Genomic DNA, 24,352 nt, shown 5'->3' on the forward strand with positions numbered 1-24,352 from the left:
TTCTAAGCTACCATTTTTTTTTGAATTTTCTTCTTATATCATTTTCATTTTGTTTTGTTTTCTCTTTTTTTTTTTTAGAATGAATGAATGCAGAAAAGAATTTTTGGATGGGACTTCCCTTTTTATGGATTGTTGCTGCAAAGCTATTTCTAGCACTTGTGCACTTCTTTTTCGGTTGCACCTGCTTCTTGCAAGGTTGCTTTGGATTGCAACTATTTCAAATTTCCAAATAAAGAACAATTATTAGTTTGAAACGGTGGTTGGTTTTGTGTCCTTGATTATTTTGATCACTTGATCTCGGCCCAACTCTTTTGATGAGAACCTCTCTTGCTTGCTGGCTTTCTGGAGATCAGTTTTTCTTCTAAAACCGAGGACCTCAACTTTCCAAAATTTCACATGACGGTTCACCCGTATGGGGCTTTGTCCCTTTCATCTTATTCTGCCTCTGTAGGCATTTGATTTTGGATTTCTTTCATTTTCAATAATTTTGACTTCAGAACATCGGCCATCATGGCTAGCCGGAATCGACTTGATGCACCCGCTGAGGCTGGATGCTTTTCTTTGAATTAGGCTTTTGTTAAGTAGAACCCTATAAAACAAATCTTGCCATATTTTCTTTATTTTAGCTTCGGAGAAGAATCAAACCGAAAAGGATTCAAAGAAAAGTAAGCAAAGGACAGGGAAAATGAATTTAAAGAGAAGTGTCCCTTTCGTGAAGGCAAAGAAGGACTTATTTGGAGTGCATGCAGACTTCAATAGACATGACATACTTCTTGGACTGGATACCCGATCCGTGCAGCTATCCATCTTCTCATAAACCCATGATGAACTGTGTTTTAAAATCGGGAAACTTTGCCAGGACTCTTTCAGTTCCCATGGTTGTAAAGGATTCTCTCTTTTCGATCAATGGCGCCCTTGTGGGTTTTCGCTAATGGACCTCTCTCATTTCTCTTCTTACCGTCGCCTTATAGTGCTCTTTGCAAGTTTTCACTAACAAGACACTCTCATTTTTCAATTTCTCTGCTCACCATCGCCTTACGGTGCCTATGGGTTTTCACTAATAACACTCTCTCATTTTACTTCTCTCATCTTGATTGCGTCCGATCCAAACAACTACGTTCTTCGATTTTGAACATCTTTTAACGATTGATCAAAAGGATTGAACAAGGTTTGGGTCAAAAGAACTTGGATCGAATTACAACTTTGGAACCGTTCAGACGGGATCATCGCCGAACCATTATAACATCTGCCCCTGTTTCACTTTTGGGGGAAATTGGATTTTTATTTTTGTGTGACTGAACCCCAGAGAGAGGCTTCCTACGTATCATTTCAGAATCAAGTCGAACGTAGCTCAGGGAAACATTTTATTTTGTTGTTTTGTTGTTTTTCTTTTTCTTTCTTTTTTTTACAAATGTTTTCAACTTCCAAAGAGGGTAATGAAAGAAAGGTAATCGGCTCAAAGGGTTAGCAAAGGATTGGAGTGTTTGGGGTAGTGAGAATGAAAGCCTTCGTCATCCCAATCGGATAATGTTGTTGCTGCATAAAGACTAGACATAATACCTTTTGACTGCGTCTCCATTTACAGCTGTTTTGGGGTCATTTCCTTCGATGTCTCCCAGGTATAACGCCTCTTTTGGCAACAATTTTCTGATAAAGTATGGGCCCTTCCAGTTAGGAGCGAACTTTCCTTTCGCTTCCTGGTGGTGAGGGAGAATACGCCTCAAAACGAGTTGCCCCACTTCAAAGTTCCTTGACCGCACTTTCTTGTTGTAAGCACGGGCCATTCTTTGTTGATACAACTGCCCGTGGCAGACTGTGGCCATTTGCTTTTCATCAATCAGGGTTAACTGTTCTAGACATGTTTTGACCCATTCGTTGTCCTCGATTTCAGCTTCAACAATGATCCGAAGAGAAGGGATTTCAACTTCTGCAGGTATCACAGCTTCAGTGCCATAAACCAAAAAATACGGGGTTGCTCTGACTGATGTGCCCACAATAGTGCGATATCCTAATAGTGCAAATGGAAACTTTTCATGCCATTGCCTGGAACTTTGGATCATCTTTCTCAGAATCTTCTTTATGTTCTTGTTTGCTGCTTCGACAGCACCATTGGCTTTGGGCCGATAAGGAGTAGAATTTCGATACGTGATCTTAAACTGCTCACATATCTCCCTTATCAAGTGACTATTCAAGTTTGCAGCATTATCCGTAATGATAGTTGCAGGAATACCAAAACGGCTGATGAGATTGGAGTGCGCGAAGTCTACCACAGCTTTCTTGGTGACAGATTTGAGAGTAATTGCTTCAACCCACTTTGTGAAGTAGTCGATAGCGACCAATATGAATCTATGCCCATTTGAAGTTTTTGGTTCAATCAGCCCAATGACGTCCATACCCCAAGCAACAAATGGCCAAGGTGCTGACATGGGATGTAGTTCTATAGGCGGTGCATGAATCAAGTCACCGTGTACCTAAAACTAATGACATTTTTGAACAAAACTAAAGTAATATTTTTCCATGGTCATCCAGTAATAGCCTGCTCGAAGGATTTTCTTTGCCAAGACATACCCATTCATGTGGTGCCAACACACTCCCGCGTGCACTTCATACATGATTCTTTCATCAACACATCTTAACAAGTTGAGATCTGGAGTCCTTTTGTACAATACCTCTCCGCTCAAGAAGAAACCGCCGGCAAGCCTTCTAATGGTTCTCTTTTGGTCACCATTGGCTTGCTCAAAATATTCTTTCATTTTTAGAAATCTATTGATATCATGATACCATGGCTGAACATTTGGTGTCATCTCAACCCTGTTGCAGTAACCATGCCTTTCTCGGATTTGGATCTCCAGCGGGTCAATGTGGAGATTGCCTGGATATGGCAACATCGATGCCAAAGTAGCGAGTGCGTCAGCCAGTTCATTCTAAAAATGAGGGATGTACCTGAATTTGACTGACTTGAACCACTTGCTAAGATCTTCCACATGTTGCCTATTTGGAATAAGCTTGACATCTCGAGTTTCCCATTCACCCTGAGCTTGTCGGATAATCAAGTCTGAATCTCCCATGATCAACAATTCTTCGACATCTTGGTCGATTGCCATATTCATACCCATAATGCAGGCTTCATACTCAGCAGTGTTGTTTGTGCAGAAAAATCGAAGTCGGGTCGTGGCTGGATAATGCTGACCAGTGGGTGAGATCAAGATTGCCCCGATTCCGATGCCTTTTGCGTCACAGCTCCATTGAAGAACATTTTCCAAGCAGTGGTGTCTTCTGATGTTACCTCAACTAAATTCACCTCATTATTCAGAAAGTAGGTACTTAGAGGTTGATATTCATCATCAACAGGGTTTTCAGCTAAGTGATCTGCTAAAGCCTGGGCCTTCATTGTCGTGCGGGTGACATAGACTATGTCAAATTCAGTGAGCAGGATCTGCCATTTTGCTAACCTCCCTGTGGGCATTGGCTTTTGGAATATGTACTTTAAAGGATCCAACCTAGTAATGAGGTAAGTGGTGTAGGCCAACAAGTAATGCCTAAGCTTCTAAGCGACCCAAGTTAGAGCGCAACAAGTCCTTTCCAACAGGGTATATTTGGCTTCATAACTTGTGAACTTTCTGCTCAAATAGTAGATTGCCTGCTCTTTTCTCCCGGTCACATCATGTTGCCCGAGGACACATCCGAAGGAATTCTCCAAGACTGTCCGATACAAAAACAAAGGCCTCACAGGTTCAGGTAGGACCAAGACTGGTGGGTTCGACAGATACTCTTTGATTTTGTCAAAGGCTTCTTGACACTCATCCGTCCATTTAATTGCTGCATCTTTCTTTAACAGCTTGAAGATGGGTTCACATGTGGAAGTCAACTGAGCAATGAATCGGCTAATGTAGTTCAACCTTCCCAGCAGGCGCATGACCTTTTTCTTGGTTCTTGGAGGAGGCAAATCCCGAATAGACTTTATCTTTATTGGGTCTAGCTTGATGCCCCTCCGACTGACTATAAATCCCAAGAGTTTGCCAGACGGAACTCCAAATGTAAATTTAGCTGGATTGAGCTTCAAATTATACTTATGCTGCCGCTCAAAGAACTTTCTCATGTCCCGAACATGGTCGTCTTGTGTTCTGTATTTGATGATCACATAGTCCACATACACCTCGATTTCTTGGTGCATCATGTCATGAAACATGGCAGTCATGGCCCTCATATAAGTTGCCCCGGCGTTCTTCAAACCAAAAGGCATGACCCTGTAACAGCAGGTGCCCCAGGGTGTGGTGAAAACTGTCTTTTCTATATCCTCTTTATCCATCAACACCTGATGATATCCTGAATAATAATCCACGAAAGACTGTATCTCATGTTTGGCGCAGTTATCAACAAGGATGTGGATATTTGGTAAAGGGAAATTGTCCTTGGGAGTTGCTTTGTTAAGATCTCGGTAACTCACACACATTCGAGTTTTCCTGTCTTTCTTAGGTACGGGAACCATGTTAGCCAGCCACGTGGTGTATCGGATTACTCGGATCACTCCCGCCTTCAACTATTTTGTGACCTCTTCTTTCATCTTGTCACTGATATCAGTTTTGAACTTCCTTTATTTTTGCTGGATATGGGGATAATCGGGGTACTTCGACAACTTATGGACCACCAAATCGACGCTTAATCCTGGCATGTCATCATAGGACCAAGAAAACACATCTTTGAATTCAAACAAAAGTTGGATCAATGCGTCCCCGGTTCTTTCATCTGTGTGAATGCTTATTTTGGTTTCTCGGACTTCTTCAGAACTACCCAAATTAACCGTCTTGGTTTCATTTAAGTTCGGCTTAGGTTTATTCTCAAATTGTTCCAATTCTCGATTTATTTACCTAAAAGCCTCTTCTTCATCATATTTCGGTTTTTGATTCATTATTTCACAATTAGATAGCATGTTTGGATCTGGGCATAAAGTCTGTAAGCATGTCATATTATTTAAAGCCGTATTATTAGAACTGAAAGAAGAAAAAAGAAAAAGTAACAAAAATCAGAATAAATAAAGAGAGATGAACGATGAAATATTGATTTCATTTCATTGAATTTTGAAGATAACAGGGTTTATATTGGAATTTAAAGACAGGATAATAAAAAAAACATCCGAGTTACACCCTGAAATAACTCGTGATGCAGAAAAGGTGGCAGGATTGGACTATTAGGATTCCCGCCTGATTGGGAACGGAGTAGCCTTTCAATTTTGCAACTTGGCATTGGGCCCCATGTACAGCACCTCAGCGGTGCTCGAGCCTTCTCCCGGCTGAACCATGTCAGTTTCATACAACATCTGCCTCATAGCACCACAGATTTCTTCAATTTCCTCGGCCATGAAGGTCTCATCTTTTTCTTCTTCGTTGTACTTGGTCTTGATGAATGTTCTATAGAGATACGTAACCGGCTGAGGTAAGACCCAACCATCGCTCTTTCGTTTATTTGCCCATGTCACATTAGCTTCTGTTGCGCGAAAAGCCACACCGAAGAACTTCTTGGTGGAAGATAGGGTGATAGGTTCCGTGATACCTTGTAGTGACGCCCCGAGTCCCTTCCCAGGCTTATAACCATGCTTGATCATTTCTGCAACGACCATGATAGATGCATTTGACAGGAAAGGTTGAGGACAAGGGTTTCCCTCATATTGATCTGCGACCACCACCTTGAAAGCTTGATAAACTATATGCTCGCTACCTTCCTTAGCTTTGAGACATGGGACTGATAGGTCCCGGTAAATTGACTGCTCATCTTCTCCATGAACCACAATTTCCTATTCTTCGTATTCAAATTTCACCATCTGGTGGAGAGTGGAAAGTACGGCCCCTACCGCGTGAATCCAAGGTCTTCCCAAGAGGAAATTATAAGATGTGTCCATGTCGAGGACTTGAAAGGTCACCTCGAAATCCACCGGACCAATAGTCAAAATCATATCGATCTCACCTATGGTATCTCTCTTGATGCCATCAAAGGCACGCACACAGACATTGTTAGGCCTGATTCTCTCAGTTCCAATTTCCATTCTTTGCAAAGTTGAGAGAGGGTAGATATCCACTCCGTATCTGCCATCCAGCATGACTCTATTCACATAGTACCCCTCACATTTAACTGTCAGATGGAGGGCTTTGTTGTGGGCGGCCCCTTTCGGGGGCAAATCATTCTTGCTAAAGGAAATTTGATTGACTACGAAGAACCTTTCTGCCATCCTTTCCAGTTGTTCCACAGTGGTCTCAGTTAGAACATAAGCTTCATTAAGGGTTTTTATCAACACTTTCTAATGCTCAATTGAATTCATTAGCAGAGACAACAAAGAGACCTGAGCAGGAGACTTTCGAAGTTGATCAATTATCTCGTAGTCTACAATTTTTATTTTTTGCAAAAACTCTTCTACTTCTTTGGCACTAACTGGTTTTTTGATCGGGAAGCGTTTCTTCTTGGCATTGTTTACTTCTCCCACATTAAAGTATTTCTCAGGTGGGTTAGTTTTATTTACTTCCCCCAAGATCTCTTTTCTCCTGTAGGTTACTACCGCCTTGTTGTAATTCCATGGGAAGGCAGTAGGATCTGTCATGGGCCTCTACGGTGCGCGGCTAATAACCACGGGCTCATTCAGCCTTGGTGAAATTACTGGCCCCCGTACCACATAGGTCCCTTTAGGCACGTACATCTTAGATCCCTTGTTCAGCTCAAACCTTCTTGGAGGGGTTAATGTCATTTGTTCTTTCTTATGACCTCGGGGAATGTAAAGAATGACATCTTTTGGGGGCACTGCCCCAGTTTTGATTTCCACTGTCTTTTCTGTATTTTGAGGGGTGGGTTTACTCTTCTTCTCCCCTTTGTCTTGTTTTGCAGTAGCTTTTGGCTTCTTCTCGACATTAGCGATTGCAATTATGGCTTTCAAAGTAGTATCAAACTCCTTATCTTCGCAGATCATTCCAATAACCAGCCCGTTGTTGTGAGCTGGTAATGGGTTGTTGGTCACATTAGGAATGTCTTCATCCTTTAACACTGTCCGCTTTTGTTGTAAGAGATTTTCAACAGCCCTTTTCAGAGTCCAACAGTCCTCAGTTCCATGCCCTTTCGCTCCATAATGGTAAGCACATCGAGCACCGGCTTGGTAAGAGGGCAACTCTGGGTTTTGCCTGGTTTGGGGTACGGGTTGCAACAGACCCATTTGGACCAATTTAGGGAACAGACTAGAGTATAACTCACCAATAGGTGTCAAGTTTGTCCTTCTGGGTGGCTCCCGAGCATGGGCATTGTAGGGGAAATTATTTTGTGGAGGTCGGGGATTATACTGAGCTTGGTGAGGAGGGTTGTTTCTAGGAAATGGATCTTGGTTTTGGTTGAACTATTGTTGTGGCCGAGCGTATGGTTGGGCATTCATTACTGCGCACGGCTAAGGTGCCACAGCATAGGCCACATCCTGATGAGGATAATAATGTTGTGGAGTGTTTGGAGGGAAGTAACTTCTGGGTGGACGGGGGTTTCTTACACCTGAAGTTTCCATTGCTGCTTTTTCCTTCTTCTTTCTGTTTGCTACACCTCTGGACCCGCCTTGAATTGCTTGGGAAGTAGCCCTTATAGCAGATTAACTCAATATGCACCCTATTTTTAGACCATTCTCGACCATCTCACTAATCTTGATGGCCTCAGCAAATGGCTTCCCCATTGCAGACATCATATTCTGAAAGTAGTCAGCCTCTTGGGCTTGAATAAAAACACTAACCATTAACGTTTCATCCATTGGAGGCTTGACTCTGGCCGCTTGTACTCGCCATTTGAAAACATATTCTCAGAAACTTTCCGAGGACTTCTTCTTGAGGTTCGACGGAGAATTCCTGTCAGTAGCTATGTCTATGTTATACTAAAACTGCCTGACAAAATCCTGAGCTAAATCATCCCAAATATGCCAACGAGATATATCCTGATCCATGTACTATTTAGAAGCAATACCCACTAGACTCTCCCCAAAATAAGCCATGAGAAGCTCCTCTTTTCCACCTGCTCACCGCAATTAGTTGCAGTACCTCTTGAGGTTGGCTATGGGACCCCCATGCCCGTCATACTTTTCAAACTTTGGGGTTTTGAAACCCAGGGGTAAATGCACGTATGGGAACATACACAGATCAGCGTAGGATACGCTCTTTTGTCCGCTCAAATCTTGTATATTTTTAAGGCTCTGCTCCATGCTCCTCATTTTTCTAGTAATCTCCTCTTGCTCGGGGTTCTTGGTAGTTTTCTCCTGTCCCGCAGTAAACTCGTACCAGGGTTGTTGAGGGTAAGAATTTGTGGCGAACTGGGTAGGTTCTGGTGGAAAGGATGGCACTTGGAAGGTGAAGGATAATGGATTAAAGCTAGGCCTGGGCAAAGTGGGTTGCGCCGTAGCCGAAGTTGGCGGTGCAGTGAATATGTTGGAGGACGCACCTGAAATCACCTAGGGGCGAGCCTCAGAAGGTGTTCCAGTGAAGTGAGATGAGATGCTGGGGTATCCAAGTGGGATATTCGGGTAGCTGATCGGGACATTGGAGTTTCTACTTGCCCTGGGAAGTAACTTGGGGAAACTAGGTATGGCGCTTGGCGACTCCCTACCATTGGACCAGGCATCCCACATTTCAAGAACACGGAAGCGCAGTGCCCTATTCTCATCAGCATCTGCTAACTCGGAGGTTGGGATAATAGATAGCGGGCTATCCTCCAGGATAGGAACTGTTGGCAGATGACTTTCCGTCGACATTTCAACACTTCCTTTTGATCTTGTGAAGTACGGATGTGAAGCCAGATTACCACAGAACCAACCACCTTAATATAGAACTTGTACTCAACCGTAGACAACAAACCGGTTAGTTTGAAGCAATTAACACATAGGTAATCGCACATTGGGGGTGTGATGCACCTATACAGTTAAATGTGTTTCTACATGTTTTGCAACGGCTGCGTGTTTCATCCCGGTTTTTGTTTATCTCCCCGACTTTCTCTCTTACTCTCTTTTGCACTCTCATTTTCTCTCTTTTGGTTTTTTCTTTTGGCTTTCTCTCTCTTTCTCTTTTTTTTGGTTTTTCCTTTGGTTCTTTCCTTCCCATATTCCAATTTTATTGGAGTTATTTATAAAATCATGACCGAATCCGATGAGGATTGCCTACGTATCACGACGCCGTGTAAATCAGATCATTACGTAGTTCAAGAAATAAATGCAAAAAAATAAGGAAACAATTTTTGGGATTTCTAATTTTCTTTAATAAAAACTCTATTGTTCTCTATTACAAAAGACTCCATCATACTTCTTCTAGAAACTCAAAACTACAACATACTCAAAACATTTTCAAAACTAAAAACTGAAGTATAGACTCAACAAATGAAAATCAAGAGTACATAAGTGCTTCTACTCCAGGGGCCTGCAGGACATCATTCGGTCTCGCCACGGGCCTGTGTGCAACATCCCCTTGAAGAAGCTCCAGATCACTCATTATTCGGCGAACAAAGGTCATTGTTGCGGCAAAGAAAGTGGTTCTAGTCATGTCTTCACATTCATGGCACTTCAAGACGATGTAATCATCAATTTCTCTCACCCTCTCCCTGATGATACCCTTTTCTTGGAGCAAACGCCCGATTTGCTGAGACATAGCTTCTAGCACTTGGGTGTCATGATGGTTTTGACTCTGCAGCTATTGCATATCTTCCTCTAGATGGGACATCAATGCATAGCAATGTTCCCTTTCGGCTTTAAAGTTCTTAGCTTGTTTGGCTATCTAATTTTCAAGGGTAGTAAACGTTTTCTTCAAATCTGTGATTGTTCCCTTATATTTTCTTTTCAACTGCCGTACAAACTCCGCCCGTCCTTCTGCATTCTTTGTCAGCTGTGCTCGGGCTCTGGTTAGATTAACCTCGGATTTTTCTAAGTCATCCTGATACTCAGGTACTTTCCTTCTAAGACCACTTATGAGCCTTTCATCTTCTCGACTTCTCTCCTTGTTCTCAGCAGCTATTTTCATTTTTTGGATCTGAGCTCTAAGGGCTTTGTTTTCTTGAGCCAGCTTCTTCTTTTCCCCTTCATCGGTAGCAGCTTGTACACTATTGTCAAACTTGAGATCCCTGATTTGTCCCTCCAATTTACTTATCTTGGCCTATAGCTTGCCTCTTTCGTCAACCAGTCCCATTGCTCTCGCGAGTCGTCAGTGAATTGCTGGACGTGGGGTCTTTTAGCAGGTCGTTCAGGTTCCCGAGGGATTTGAAACCTCTTACCAAACCAAGTCATGTAATTAGGGTCTAACTCGCCTTTTGATAGATCCGGCACCCGAGTTTTTGGTTCTAGAAATCTGCACTTATTCCAAATCTGACAAACGTTTCCTTCTAGGAATACAGCTTTTGGACCCAATTCGATAACTTGTCGGCTCAGATCTTCGTCATGTGGGATAGTTTGAAACCTGCCTAGTTAGCGCGTCACCCTATGAGGAGCATATAGCTGAATGCTCCGAAGACATATTAAGAGAAGATAGCACACCTCGACTGACATGTAGATGACTTCAGTGACAGGGAGCCAAACAAAAGTCCACTCAATTTTGTCCGAAGTTAAATAACCCAAATGCGCAAACCAAGCCTCTGTACCTTCTGGAAATTCACAACCCACCATTCGATTTTCATACTCTTCAATGCAATTCAGACCAGTCATGTCGTAGTTCATGTACCCTAAGCGGTGACAAAGATGTTCTTGTATCCAAAGTTGTAGGAGCAGGTTCCAGCCCTGGAAGAATTTTCCCCCTTCTCGGCAGATAGTTAAAGCTCGGTAAATCTCCGCCAAAATCATTGGAACAAGGGTGCCATTAGCTTTTTTAATCATGACGTCGACCATTCCTACAAGACCCAATTCTATGTTTCCATCTTTTCTTCGGCAGATTATGACACCCAAGAATAATACTATAAGGCCAAACCCTGTCGTGCCTCCCATTTATCATTGTTTCCTGAATGGGTTAGGCCAGTATCTGGTGCCTCAAAACCATGGGGATTGCCATAGCGCTGGTACAAGAAGTGGAATGTGCAAAATCCCTTAGATAGATTTCCATCTTGAACCTCCCGACTGATGCTCAACAGATCTAGAAACTTGTGAGGAGACAATGTTCTTGGCACCACCAGGTACCAACTTCTAAGATTCCTACTAAGACCGGCATAACCCGCAATTTCCTCCAGCGTGGGGGTGAGCTCAAAATCAGAAAAATGAAACACATTGTGAGTCGGGTCCCAGAAAGGTGTCAAAGCCTCAATCACATCCAACCTTGGTTTGATTTTCAAAAGTCCCACGAGACTACCCAAAACATTTACCATAGTCTGTCTACTGACTTTTCCTAAGTCGTTCCACCACATATGGAGCTGTAATGGGATTTCCTCAAGAACTGTGAAGGGTTCATTTTCAATTGTGCTCATCTTGCACATTTCAATAAATCATAATTTATTTGACTCAAGATTTTTTTTTCTTTTTCAAAAGTTTTCATTTCAAAACAAAGACCTGGCCTTGCAAATACGACTCTTCAGCACTTCAGGAAAGAAGGTTTTAAGGCTGTGTTCGCTAATCGGCCAAAATTTTGAAAAAGAAATCATAGGTGGCTATTCTTGCAAAAACAGCCTTCTGGCGCCCTTTTGGGGACATTTTGGCTATTTAGGTAAGAATACCTTACTTATTTATGAAAAAACAATAAAATTTTTGTTCTTTTGGGTTATTTTGAAAAAAAAATGGAGTTGGACCCGTTGAGGGTTGCCTACGTATCCCACATCCGGTGAGAATCAAACTTGCATATTTCGGGCAGTTTTGACATAATAAAAACAATACCAAATATTTTTTAAAACAAATTTTCTTTCTTTTTTTTTCAAAATTTCTACAGAGTTTCGGTACTTTTTGGACATCGGATTTTTCAAAAGCAGGTAATTATCTCTCTCAGCTCTCACATTGATTTTTCTCTTGCACAAATTTTCTCCATTATTCATAAGCCGGTCAACATGCAATCAGGATGGTCTTTTCATTTCGGGTACACCTGTCCTAGACAGACTCAACCCCTGTGTTAAGTCTCCAAAGTCAAATGCATGTGATGCAAACAAGCGTTCCTACTAGGGATCCAGCATGGGGCTTTGTTATACTAGGTTTAAAAACCTGGGTGTATTGTTCTAGACTTGGCTTACCCGAGCGGACAGCTCGAGCCGGGAGGGGGGGGGGCAGCGTACCGGGAATACAGAAGCTTCACCGGCGTTGCAACTTGTCCGAACCTCGTTCTAAATTTGAGATATGACTCTAACAGAAAAGAAGTCACACGAAGTGCACACTTCCCAAATGATTTAGAAGACTCAGAGAGAGAAGGGTTTCGTAGCAATTTATATATAATCCAAACAATATCAAAGCGGTAAAAGCGGCATTTAGCACATTAGGCTCAACATGTAAAAATCAGATAAAACAAGCCAACTATAACAGTTATTCTAAGCTCGAATTCTTGAACCCTGAACCGAAGTTCTGGGTTTGGATCCCCAGCAGGGTCGTCAGAGCTGTCACACCTCCTTTTTACACCCGAGGGGTATATAAGGGAGTTTTTCCAATTAAAGTGACATTATTCAAAATGGAATTATTTATTTAATTTTTTTTAGAGTCGCCACTTGGAATATTTTAATTGGTGTTCCAAGTCAATTTATTTTAAATTCCAAATCGAGGAAATTCAACTTTCCTTTTGAAGTCTGCGAACCGAAAATTCTAAGTAAGGAATTCTATTAACCGGGGAGAAGGTGTTAGGCATTCCCGGGTTCCGTGGTTCTAGCACGGTCGCTTAAACTATTATAATTGGCCTATTATCTGATTTATTACATATTTTAGACTATTGTGCATTTTTTAACTTATTAACCGCTTTTAATTATTTTAACACACTTTTAGGAAGGTTCAACGTCATTTGAAACATGCCTTGAACCACGTCACATGAAATGTACCCGCGGTTCGCGACACGTTCTATTTAACATTGTTAGGAAATGAATTTGGGTCACATGAAATGCGCACCCGGAGTTGATAAATAAAAGAAAATTAATTTATAGAATGCGCCTAAAGCAACTACGAAAGTTCAAATTAATAACTAAGTTTGCGAGGGCCATGGAAGGTTTAATTGATGGCGCACCCCGATTTTAAGAAATTAGTAAAAATTATACGAGGGCCATGAGTTATTTACTGAAATGGCACACCTCGAGTCTATTTTTTCAAAGGATGTTTGAACTAATATTTTGAAGTCCATAGATTATAGCTTGCTTAATATGGCACGCCTCAAGTCTAATTAAAAGAATCACGTTTAATTAAAGGACCAAAGGCAAATTAAGTTCTGCCTAAGTTAAAATCAGTACATCGCTACGAGTAACCTAAATAGAATATCATATTGTCCTAACATTTGAAAAGAGGGGGGGGGGGATTCCATACTCGCGATAAATCTAAAGACAACGAATCAACTTATTTAAAAGGGAACCTAGGATGAAGAGAAAAGCCCAAAGTCGAGATTGAAGTTGCAGGGCGCATAAATGATTTAACTGGGCCATGCACAAGGCCCAATCGCAGATTGTGATTATCCAAAAGTGACTTCACCATACCACCAACTAAATTGAATTAGGCTAAATGAAAATATCAAAGAAACACAACAATTGCACTGATTCGAAAGCTATCTTAGCTTGAGACCGAGCCACCTGAAATTGGGCCTCATGTCAAACCCATTTGAGGTCTTTCAGCAAGCTTGAACATCAAATTGGAATTTGCTGAGACATTTACCTCTGACCCTCATGATTTCGCCATACATTCATCAAATTACATGTAAGTTCAACATTATTTAACAAAAACTTTGAACATTTGAAGAAACAATTGATTAGTATATGAAAACTAACAAACCTTGGCCTATAAGATGACAAACGGAATTAATCTAAACTAACAATCACAAACATAGATTATGACCCTTCATAATGCTGCCAGATATTCTCCATATTTCCATATGCAATTGGAGAAGACCCAACAACCCTTTTCAAAAGAGTACCAAAGCCTCAAACACAAGGTTAATTAGACCCCGACTCAACAGAAAGAAAAAGAGCAAACGAGCTGACTCTTTCATGACTTCACTTTGAACCATTACGCAGATTTAACACCTAAAGCATGAATGACTAAAGTATTTGTTGATGAATAACTTCACATGTCAGGGATCAACATATCAGATTTACACATAACAAGAAAGAGATAGAAAGGAAGAATGAAGAGCGAACTAAATAGCTTAAAAGGACATATGAAAACTAAAATCCAAACAAAAGTTCTTCATTAACTTCTGCAGAAACAACCTTCACCCAAGAACATTCAAGCCACATTTATCTATAAGATTCGAATGAGTACCTGGAACAATAAGAGATAAACAAGGAACTTCAACAATGAAATAGCAATAACAGCAACTCTTAAACAGCAGTAACCAGCAAATGTCAACCATCTAAAACCATCTTTTGAGCCCAGAAGGAGAGTAATGCACTCAAACTTTTTAAAAATCCTAAAATATGATGATCAACTCAATAGAACAGTGACTTCAGACCCCTTTTTTTGTTCTTCTTTCTAATTTTCAATCTTTATTAGTGAGGGTAGGTTCTTCAGCCGTTTATAAATTCTTCATGTTCTAATCCCTACTCATTTCACGGAAAACAATCCTTATATAGATAAATTTAGGGCAACAGAAATGATTCTATCATTTTAACAATCACCCCTTCCCCAATTTTTATTTTTTCACTTTTAACCCTGAAATTTAAAACCAATTACTGAACTAACCCAAACCCCTCTTTCCTGGAAGATGTCCATTCAATTTTAAGAAGATTCGCTTAATTAAATTCCCCCAAATATCCTTGAACCCCCTATTATTTACTTCAAGATAAAACATGGGTCAAGTTGACCCAACAAACAAACCAAAACCCTGGGCTCAACGACCCGAATGGACCCTTCCCTCTTTGCGCTTCTGACTGACAAAACCCAAGTTTATTTGGAAGGTCAAACCCACAAGAAAATAAGCCTACAGAGTTACAGGAACTCATGAAGCCATGAATCCGAAGAAAACAAAAACAGAAAGAAATTTAAGCAAAATCAAACAACAAAATTAAATAAACTAAAAACGTGCTGACTAAGAATAATTTAGAATTTGCATGCTCACAGGGCGATTGAAAAACAGAGAAAACAAGAAAGAAAAAGCAAAAATCAGAAGGAGATGAGGATGAGAACAAAGCGAGAGATGAAAGAAAGAAAAATAGTCGGAAAATACCTAGAATAGGCGAATTGAAAGTGGGCTTGACTGGACCTTCAACACACCCGATTTTGAGCCGAAATTGGCATTAATCGCGTGTTCTCGTTGAGAACAGATGAGTAACACCAATTTTAACCCCAATCGTTCAAGGAAAACTCAGAGATTTAGAAATTTTTTCTTTTCCTTCTTCTTTTTTTTAGATCCGGAACTGGTTCCATTTGGTGAGGAGTTGAGGAGATATGGTGGTGGATTGGGACTCAGGGATGAGTGGGGGTTGTGTGGTCGAAGTTTGAGGTTGATTGGGCCGACCGGTGGAGGCTCAGGAGTTTGGAGGTGGCGGGCTAGGGTTCTTTGAACTTGGGGGAGATAAAGTAATTTGAAGAGGGTCCTAGGTTATCTAACATGTATTCAGACACTTTTATTAAAAATGGGGGAAACGCTTATGACCGTTGGATGAGTTAAAATGAAGGACTGAGATTGACTTAGAACAAACGAACTCAAAACGGTGTCCTTTGGTTAATTAAATAGGACGGACCGGATTAAGGGCGTGGTTTCGGCCGGATCTGAATAGGTTTTTGGGCAAAATCGTTTAGGCTGTGGCAAAAGGCCCAAAACCAACAACCTTGCTTATTTTCTTTTCTTTTCTTTTCTTTTCATTTCAATTTTCAATTTTTTTTCTTCTTTTCTTCTTTAATTAATTAAAACAAAGATTAAACTCTTAAATAAAAAAGAACTTAAAAAAATTAAACTAATTACTTACCTAAATTTACAAAATTAAACAACTCCTAAATTAAAAGAAAAAACTATAAAATTTAAAATTAAAAAGTTAAAATGCAAAGTGAGTCATTTTTTGTGATTTTTCATTTTTATTAAACAAGTAATTTACTAATTAACCTAAAATGTATAAATAAATTCTAAATGCAAATGCAGAGTATTTTTTTTTGTATTTTCATGAATTAAATAAAATTAAACATGCACAAAAAATGCAAATAATTAAGAAAATTCTACAATAATTCCTAAAATGGCAAAGAATTAAAAAAATCTAATTCCTTGGGATTCTGTAGGAGTATTTCATATAGGGGAAAAATCACATGCTCACAGATATAACAAAGCACATTTCACCAAAATTATTCTACATACATGATCTTCAGAAAAATGGCGGCATCGATGTGCAACAAATCTGCTCAAGTGACAATCCATCAGATTTGTTCACTAAATCTTTGTCAACTTCAACTTTTGAGAAGATGTTATACAAGATTGGAATGTGGAGACTCAAATATTTGAAACAAAGGTTTTCATCTGGGGGAGTGAAATACGCGTTGTACTATTTTTCCTTTACTAAGGTTTTTCTCATAGAGTTTTTCTTGTAAGGTTATTAATGAGGCAGCTAGAAATATGTATGTGTACTCTTTTTCCTTCACTAGAATTTTTTCCACTTGGTTTTTTCTAGTAAGGTTTTAATGAGGCACAATATCTTTAATTGAACATCTAGGAGAAGTGTTATGAAAATAATTATACTGTGGATGTTCATTTAATACTCCACTATAAAGTGAAAATGCATAAGTACCCCCCTGACCTATACCCGGATTTCCAACTACACACTTTTTCTTTGCGGGAATCCTATTACCCCCTAAACTTATTTTAAATAAAATTATTTGCACCCTTAACACTGACAACCAAACTCTTGGCAAGTGGTGAGCTATACGCGCCCCCACATGTATTTTTAGTACTTTTTTTATTCTTTCTTCTTTTTCTTATCCTTTTTTCTTATTTTATATTATTCTCATTTTTTTTTTGGTTATTTCATTCTCTTTCTTTTTGTTTTGGTCACCGGTGGCATAAAATGGTGGTCATCGGAATTTCACAAACACCATTTTTTCCGGCAACAAAATTTTACCCCGATCTAAGTGTGTTTTGTTTTTTATATATATAATTTTTTTGAAAGTGTAATTTATTTGTGGGAGAAAGAGCAAAAGAAATAAAAGCGAATATAAGCTGAGAAAACGTTTCCAGTTAAAATTTCAATACATCATTTTTTTTCCGGTGTGGGAAGGTTTTCCGATGATGAATTCCCCCCCCCCCAAATCTGAGTGTATTTTGCTTTGCTTATGAATAGATCTTTTTGAGAGTTTAATTTGTGTGTGAAAAGAAAAAATAGAAGAAAAACGGTTAGACAAAGTCGCCGGTGAATGAATATCCACCGGAATTAGAGAAGAAATGAAAAAAAATAAAAGAAAAAAGAATAAGAAAAAGGAAAAGGAAAAAAAGTAAGAAAAATGGTAAAAAAGAATAAAAAATAATCTGAAAATCGTTTTTTCTTGCTTCCCACTCTCCTTTGGGAGAGTGAAATACACACACTCTGCCACGTCAGCGTTAAGGGTGCAAATAATTCTATTTAAAATAAGTTTAGGGGGGTAATAAGATTCCCGCAAAGAAAAAGTGTATAGTTGGAAATACGGGTATAGGTCAGGGGGATACTTATGCATTTTTTCCCACTATAAATAATCTTCCTGAAGAAGATTATCCATTTAGTACTCCATTGAAGTTTATTTACAAGTAGCTGATACATACAGGTTGCAAGCAACTCAATGAAATGATTTGCAGCAGCTTCTTATTAAACAGGCAGGTTGCAAGCAGCTCATGCACACAGCTTACAAGCAGCTCAAGAAAAGCCTCGCAGTTGCTTCCTTTCTTCTATAAATAGAAAAAATTTCAGTTTATTATGTACATCAGTTTGAAATTGAATAATATATCAATCGCTCCCTCTATACTTATCTTCAGTTTATTACTTTACGGTCTTTGTTTTATAACATATACTAGTTAGAGGGCGGCCCGTGCTGAGCCCGGGCCCAAACTCAAGATAAAAGTTTACTAAATCTAATTAGAAAGATAATTCAAGTCACATTGTCCTTATTCTTTTTAAAATAATTGTATATTTATCAATGATCATTTAAGACTTATTCATCGTTAAAGTTGTTGATTTTTCTAGTAATGGTTGTCCTCTCTATAAAATTGCTTCTGGTAGAGTGTTGATAAAGTCTATCATACTATATTTCTCATTTACATCACTCATTACACCAAAATGCTAACAATCTAAACCCATACTTCACCATCCGTACAAGGCTTTTTTGCCCTCAAAACACCTCGAATTTTTCTTTTGAAGGAATCCAACATATACATGCTAGAATTATGCTGCATAGCTTCTTCAGTCCTCTTTTATAGTAGCCACTGCTCCAGCAGACTAACATCTATGGCTTACTCCAACTGACCATATAAACTGAAGAACAACTCCCAAAGTTATTAGATGGAGATCATCTGCAAAAATACGTGATAGTTGTTCTCACCTCCTCCATCTGACATAAGACACTGTTGTTCAACATCAGCATTCCTTTTATCTGCAGATTGTTTTGAGTGAGAGAGGCTTCATGTGTTGCCGCCCACATAAAACATGCTACTTTATACATGGCTCTGGTCTTTTAGTCTTTCAGATTACCTTCCCAGCTCACTTATAGATGTTTCGGTGGTATCATTAAGCATTTTGTAGCACCAAATGAAAGTCCATTTTGAATAGTTATGTATTGCTTAATAATACCTTTATTCATTCATGAACATAAAAGCTAAAAAGAGGAAGGAGTAAAAGCATGGAGAATTCCACCATAACATGTTCCACACGTATCATTAACTACAACATGATAAGGACATGAGAGGGATACTATATTTTTAATTCCTTAATCTAATAGGACCGTAAAAAATAACCTTCATTGATTGAATAAGATAGTAAACCTGAAGACAAAAAGTGCTCAGCCCAAAGCCATAAATCGTTCCAATGGCAAACACATGCGGCAATCTAATTATTTGCTGCCATCAGAATTTGGATCTCTAGTGCAATCGGTGAACACCTAGAGGAACATAGCCAAAGTGGAAGATGAATACAAAAGCAGATATTTGCTCCAGCTTTTAACGCATACGAAGAGCAAAGTTTAATAAAAGGAATTTACAAATTTACCCTGGGAAGCAGGACGACGAAGAGCACTTAACTCCCGCTTCTAAATAAGTTTTAACGTTTCCTTTTTTTATTGGAAAAATATTTGCAATATGTACCTAATCCTAATGTCCTCCCTACAAAGAATGGAAAATCAAAAGTCAATAGCTTTTGCACCTATCCATTAGTGGATATCACAAAGTCTTTTTTTTTTTGGGGGGGGGGGTGGGGGGGTTTGATCTCCCATCCCAGTATTTATCACAATGTCAATGGTCACAATTATAGTGACAAATTGAAAATGATATCATTCAGTTGCAACCTGCCGGCTACAGAAATGGAGGTTCTGCCTTGCCAAGTTTCTCCACCCCCGCCCACAACCCCCCCAACAAACACACTAATCCCAAACAGCTCATATATAATAAACACACTCCCTCCAGCTAGCGAAACCCAATTCAAAATTCTTCATACTTTTTAGCTGCTCCTGTGCATTTTTGCTTGTTTCGTTAGTCGTAAGTTTCTTCTTACTCAGTTCAATTTTGTAAATTGTTATAAACTGAAAATACCTTCTGTAGTTTCTTCAATTTGATGATATGGATTTTTGTTTCTTGCTTTCTTGAACTGAAATGAAAGTTGGATTTTGGTTTGATAAGGTAAATTAGGTTGAATTTTTTATTTTATTTTTTGCTAAGAAGATTGACAGGAAAAAAAACATTTTTCATGTCAATTGGTGGGATATGCCTTTTGTAGATGCATACAGTATCTGTAGAAAACAATAATATAGAATTCTGCAAATTTTCCAGGATATGAACTGCTAATATCGTAAGACTGAATCTTTTTCTTGGTCAACTAGGAGTTTATTGCAAATTCTGCAAATTTTCCAGAAAAGTTTGAATTAGTCCCCAGGTGAATATAGAATCATAGTTCAAAAATGTTACCCCTTTTTGGATTGTGAACTTGGGGTGTTCAAGTGTAATTTGTAAACTTAGTCAAGAAAATTTGTCGTATGAATCTGAGATAGTCTAGGTTCCTTTGGTGTAATGTTTCATGGGTCACTTTTGTGGATCATCTTCCTTTTAATGCCATATTTACAGAGTATGGGCAATATGTTGTGCTGTGTAAAAGTTGATCAATCCACGGTTGCAATTACGGAGCAGTTCGGCAAGTATCAAAATGTGCTTCAGCCTGGTTGCCACTGTCTCCCTTCGTTCCTTGGATTCAAGGTAGCTGGTCATCTCTCCCTCAGGGTGCAGCAATTGGATGTTCGCTGCGAGACCAAGACAAAGGTTTATTCTTTATTCCAAAACTAGAATTACATCGACTTGAAATATACTGTTTTGGTACTTCATAGCTTAATCATCAAAGTCAATCAGAATTCGAACTTTCACAAAGCATAAGTAGGTGATGGTTTTTCAGTATTTACGCCTGCATGACTTATACATTTATTGCAGTAAATGTGCAGGATAATGTATTTGTCAATGTAGTGGCATCAGTTCAGTACCGTGCTCTTGCAGACGAAGCAAATGATGCTTTCTACAGACTAACCAACACTAAGGGTCAAATTCAAGCCTATGTTTTCTATGGTAGATCTCTATGATGTCTCTTTATATACATCTGATGATTTTCCCTTTGACTTGAGTTTTATTCTAACAAATTTATTTCTTCCAATATATTGATTACACAAATCTACATTTTTATGTTTCTTCAGTCATAAGGGCAAGTGTTCCAAAACTCAATATTGATGATGTTTTCGAGCAGAAAAATGGAATTGCCAGGGCTGTTGAGGATGAACTTGAGAAGGTAAGCCAAATCCTCAATGCATCTTTTCACGGATATCATATATAGGGATGGCAATTGGGGCGGGACAGGGCGGGAAGGGGCGGGGAAAACTCTTAATGGGGCAGGGCAGGGGAAAATTTTATTTTTAAAATTTTTTAATAAGGCAGGGCAGGGCAGGGGCAAATTCCAAGTTAATAACTGGGTCAGGTTATTTTTGTTCTTTCTTCCTAATTCCTACTGTGAATATATGCATTATAGTGCGTTTCATGTATAAGCTCAGGTGTTGTAGAGTTCACCTTTCCAATTGTTTTCTACTAATTATTAAAAAATATTTCCTTTCTAGTTATCTCCCATAAAGAAGTTCAATGACTAGGGCTGTTCATTCGGATCGGATATCCGAAATCTGAACCGATCCATTCAATTTCGGATTTCGGATTGTGTTTATTAAAATTTCGGATTTCGGATCGGATTGGTATATTTTAATCCGATCCGAAATCCGAAATTATTAGGCAATGTATAAATACTACACTTTAATTTCGGATAGTCAGTAATTCCTTTACATCTTCCTCCAAGTTATTACCTTTACAATTGCTGGATTTAGCTATATTGGCACCATAGTACTCTCATAATTGCATAAACATGAATTTTTCTTAATGTATTACCTCTTTTACAAAGAAAATATACATAGTAGTTTGCAACTTTGAGGCATAATAATATCCGAAATCCGATCCGATCCAAACTTTAAAATCCGATTCAATCCGATATAATTCGGATCGGACTCGGATTGCATTTTCTAGAATCCGAAATCTGAAATTCGAATCCAAATGTGCTAAATCCGATTCGATCCGATCCGTGCATAGGCCTATCAATGACTGATATTTATAATTAAAACTTGTTACAGATAAAATGACTAGGATGAACTCTTGAAATGACAAAATCGTTGATGTCCTCCTAACTGAAAGGAAATTTGTCATTATTTGATTGTCTTTGAATACAAATTATTTCATTAATTTGATTTGTAATCTCCAATATATATTTCATCAATATGTGCATATCGTTTTATTCACGAATGTTTTAATTTTTCCTTTCTCACCTTATTTCAAATATATCATAAAGATATGAGAAAATCTTCTTTTGATTTCCTTTTGCTCTAATAATCCCACATTTTCTGTAAAATCATATGTTTTAAAAAAAATTAAATAGAATATTACAAAAAAAAATGAAGAAAAGTTTAAACGGGGCAGGGTAGGGCGGGGCAGGGCAAATTCTGAAAAAGATGCTAAATAGGGTAGGGCGGGGCGGGTTAAAAGCTTAGTAGGCCAAAGCTTGCCCTGCCCTACCCTGCCGTACCCCAATTGTCATCCCTAAATTCATATATTGGATCTCATACAAGTGCCATTATGATCCTGTACAGGCTATGTCGGCTTATGGATATGAAATTGTTCAGACACTTATAGTTGATATAGAACCAGATGAGCATGTTAAGAGAGCTATGAATGAAATCAATGCTGGTATTTCTAAAATCTTTTTCCTCTAATTAATACCCTGTTTGGCCAAACTTTTTTTGGCCAAAAGTGCTTTTTTGTTGTTGCTAGAAATGTTTTTTTTCCAAAGTTAACGTTTTTGACCAAGCTTTTAGAAAAAAAAAGTATTTTTGAGTAGAAGCAGAAGCAGTTTTTGAGACGTAAAATAAAGTAGCTTCTTCCGAAAAGCACTTTTTTGAAAACACTTTTGAGAAAAATACACTTTAAAATACTTTTGAAAATCTTGGTCAAATACTAATTAATGCTCAAAAGGATTTTTCAAATTAATTAGCCGAATCAGCAAAAGTAATTTTTTGAAAAGCACTTATAAGAAAAGCACTGTGCAAAATAAGTTAGATTTTAGAAGTTTGGCTGGACAGGCTATAAGCCTACAGATCGCACGTTCTGTTTGTCAACTACTATCAGTAGATAATCTCAACAGGAATATATACATCACTGGATGGATTTTCCTTCCATTAAAAATGTGAATTATTTATGTAAAAGAAATTCTACGCAGTTAAATGGCCGTTTTAGGAGTTGTAGTGCAATCTATGTCTACCAAGCTCTTCAAAGGCTAAAGAAATTTTTATGTCTCAACTGTCTTCAACTTTGCAGCTGCTCGGATGAGGGTGGCTGCAAATGAAAAGGCAGAGGCTGAGAAGATTTTACAAATTAAAAGGGCTGAAGGAGAGGCAGAGTCAATGTATCTCTCAGGGTTAGGTGTTGCACGACAACGTCAAGCAATTGTGGATGGTTTAAGGGACAGTGTGCTCGGCTTCTCAGTGAATGTGCCTGGAACCTCGGCAAAGGATGTTATGGACATGGTCCTTTTAACTCAATACTTTGACACCATGAAAGAAATTGGCGCTTCCAGCAGATCATCTGCCGTTTTCCTTCCTCATGGGCCTGGTGCTGTAAGAGAGGCAGCAAGCCAGATTCGTGACGGACTCCTTCAAGCTTCTACTGAGCGTTAAATGTTCTCTCTCAGAAATGTCAATATGTTTCCCTTGAAGCAGCTATTTTCCCTTCTGTCTTTATTTTAAAAGTGTGGAAATATGTGGTGAGATTGACTTTGAAGTTGTGATTAGTACTATCCTATGTGCAGAAGTATGTAAATTTTTGAAGATCTTCAGACCCTTTTTAGAAGAATTATGAATTGCTATCTGATATTTGGCAGCTTACCTTTATGCTTAATCAATTTTAGCTTCTTCCCTATTTTGCTCTTCTGGAGCAATCGTGCTGCCCAATTATAAATCATTCATATCATGGTCCTTTACTTAATAATTGTCATTGGTTCAGTGTACGGGTAAAATCGGGGATAAAGCTACTTCCGATTTCCCGATAAAGAAACGAAAGGATAGCGCCATCCGATATCACCTCGGGTAAAGCCGAGGGCTCCCATAGATCAAAGCCGAGGGATGAATTGATAACAGCACGATAAGGGTCCATGAACTACAAAAAAAAATCAAGAAACGTGCGGAAGCTAAAAGAAAATAAAGAAACGAAAAAGACGGAAATTAAAGATAGATTGAATTCAAGAAAGAGTTAATTCAAGAAGTCTACTCTTGAAGGTTAATCCTAACAACAACAATTAGCTAACGAAGAACTAATTGCCTTTGATAGAGGTTAAAAACAAGAGATAGATTGTGAAACTCGACCCTTTAGAATAACAAGAACAACAATAAGTCTAAACTTATCACCTTTTTTTGAATACCTAGAAGTGATCTAAGATTTCGAAGAATTCATCTTACCACCTTAAATTGAGTCTTGAAGGTTGAAGAATAAAT

At 38.9% G+C, this 24,352-nt stretch overlaps 2 protein-coding genes across 2 annotated transcripts; one reads left to right on the plus strand and one right to left on the minus strand.

Annotated features, from left to right (window-relative positions):
• Positions 1-1,547: 1,547 nt before the first annotated feature.
• On the minus strand, positions 1,548-3,391 carry LOC138870956 (uncharacterized). The gene is made up of 3 exons (XM_070148800.1): positions 3,287-3,391; positions 2,670-2,924; positions 1,548-2,471 (listed from the first exon to the last, which is right to left on the minus strand). Exons 1-3 carry the CDS (start codon positions 3,389-3,391, stop codon positions 1,548-1,550), a joined length of 1,284 nt encoding a protein of 427 aa, XP_070004901.1.
• Positions 3,392-19,651: 16,260 nt separating this feature from the next.
• LOC104212372 (hypersensitive-induced reaction 1 protein-like) lies at positions 19,652-23,746 on the plus strand. The gene is made up of 6 exons (XM_009761598.2): positions 19,652-19,775; positions 20,358-20,549; positions 20,726-20,846; positions 20,972-21,063; positions 22,457-22,553; positions 23,181-23,746. Exons 2-6 carry the CDS (start codon positions 20,361-20,363, stop codon positions 23,537-23,539), a joined length of 858 nt encoding a protein of 285 aa, XP_009759900.1. The 5' UTR covers positions 19,652-19,775; positions 20,358-20,360; the 3' UTR covers positions 23,540-23,746.
• The last annotated feature ends 606 nt before the right edge of the window (positions 23,747-24,352 follow it).

Source organism: Nicotiana sylvestris, chromosome 6 (genome assembly GCF_000393655.2).
Source record: "Nicotiana sylvestris chromosome 6, ASM39365v2, whole genome shotgun sequence".
NCBI classification, from domain to species: Eukaryota; Viridiplantae; Streptophyta; class Magnoliopsida; order Solanales; family Solanaceae; genus Nicotiana; species Nicotiana sylvestris.

Coding starts and splice junctions, on each gene's coding strand:
- LOC138870956 (XM_070148800.1), bottom strand. CDS start 3,391: ATGAAGGCCCAGGCTTTAGCAGATCACTTAGCTGAAAACCCTGTTGAT. Junction 2,925..3,286: donor ATGAGGTGAATTTAGTTGAG/GTAACATCAGAA, acceptor CCTCATTTTTAG/AATGAACTGGCTGACGCACT. Junction 2,472..2,669: donor GTTTCTTCTTGAGCGGAGAG/GTATTGTACAAA, acceptor CATTAGTTTTAG/GTACACGGTGACTTGATTCA.
- LOC104212372 (XM_009761598.2), top strand. CDS start 20,361: ATGGGCAATATGTTGTGCTGTGTAAAAGTTGATCAATCCACGGTTGCA. Junction 20,847..20,971: donor TCAAGCCTATGTTTTCTATG/GTAGATCTCTAT, acceptor ATGTTTCTTCAG/TCATAAGGGCAAGTGTTCCA. Junction 22,554..23,180: donor TATGAATGAAATCAATGCTG/GTATTTCTAAAA, acceptor TCAACTTTGCAG/CTGCTCGGATGAGGGTGGCT.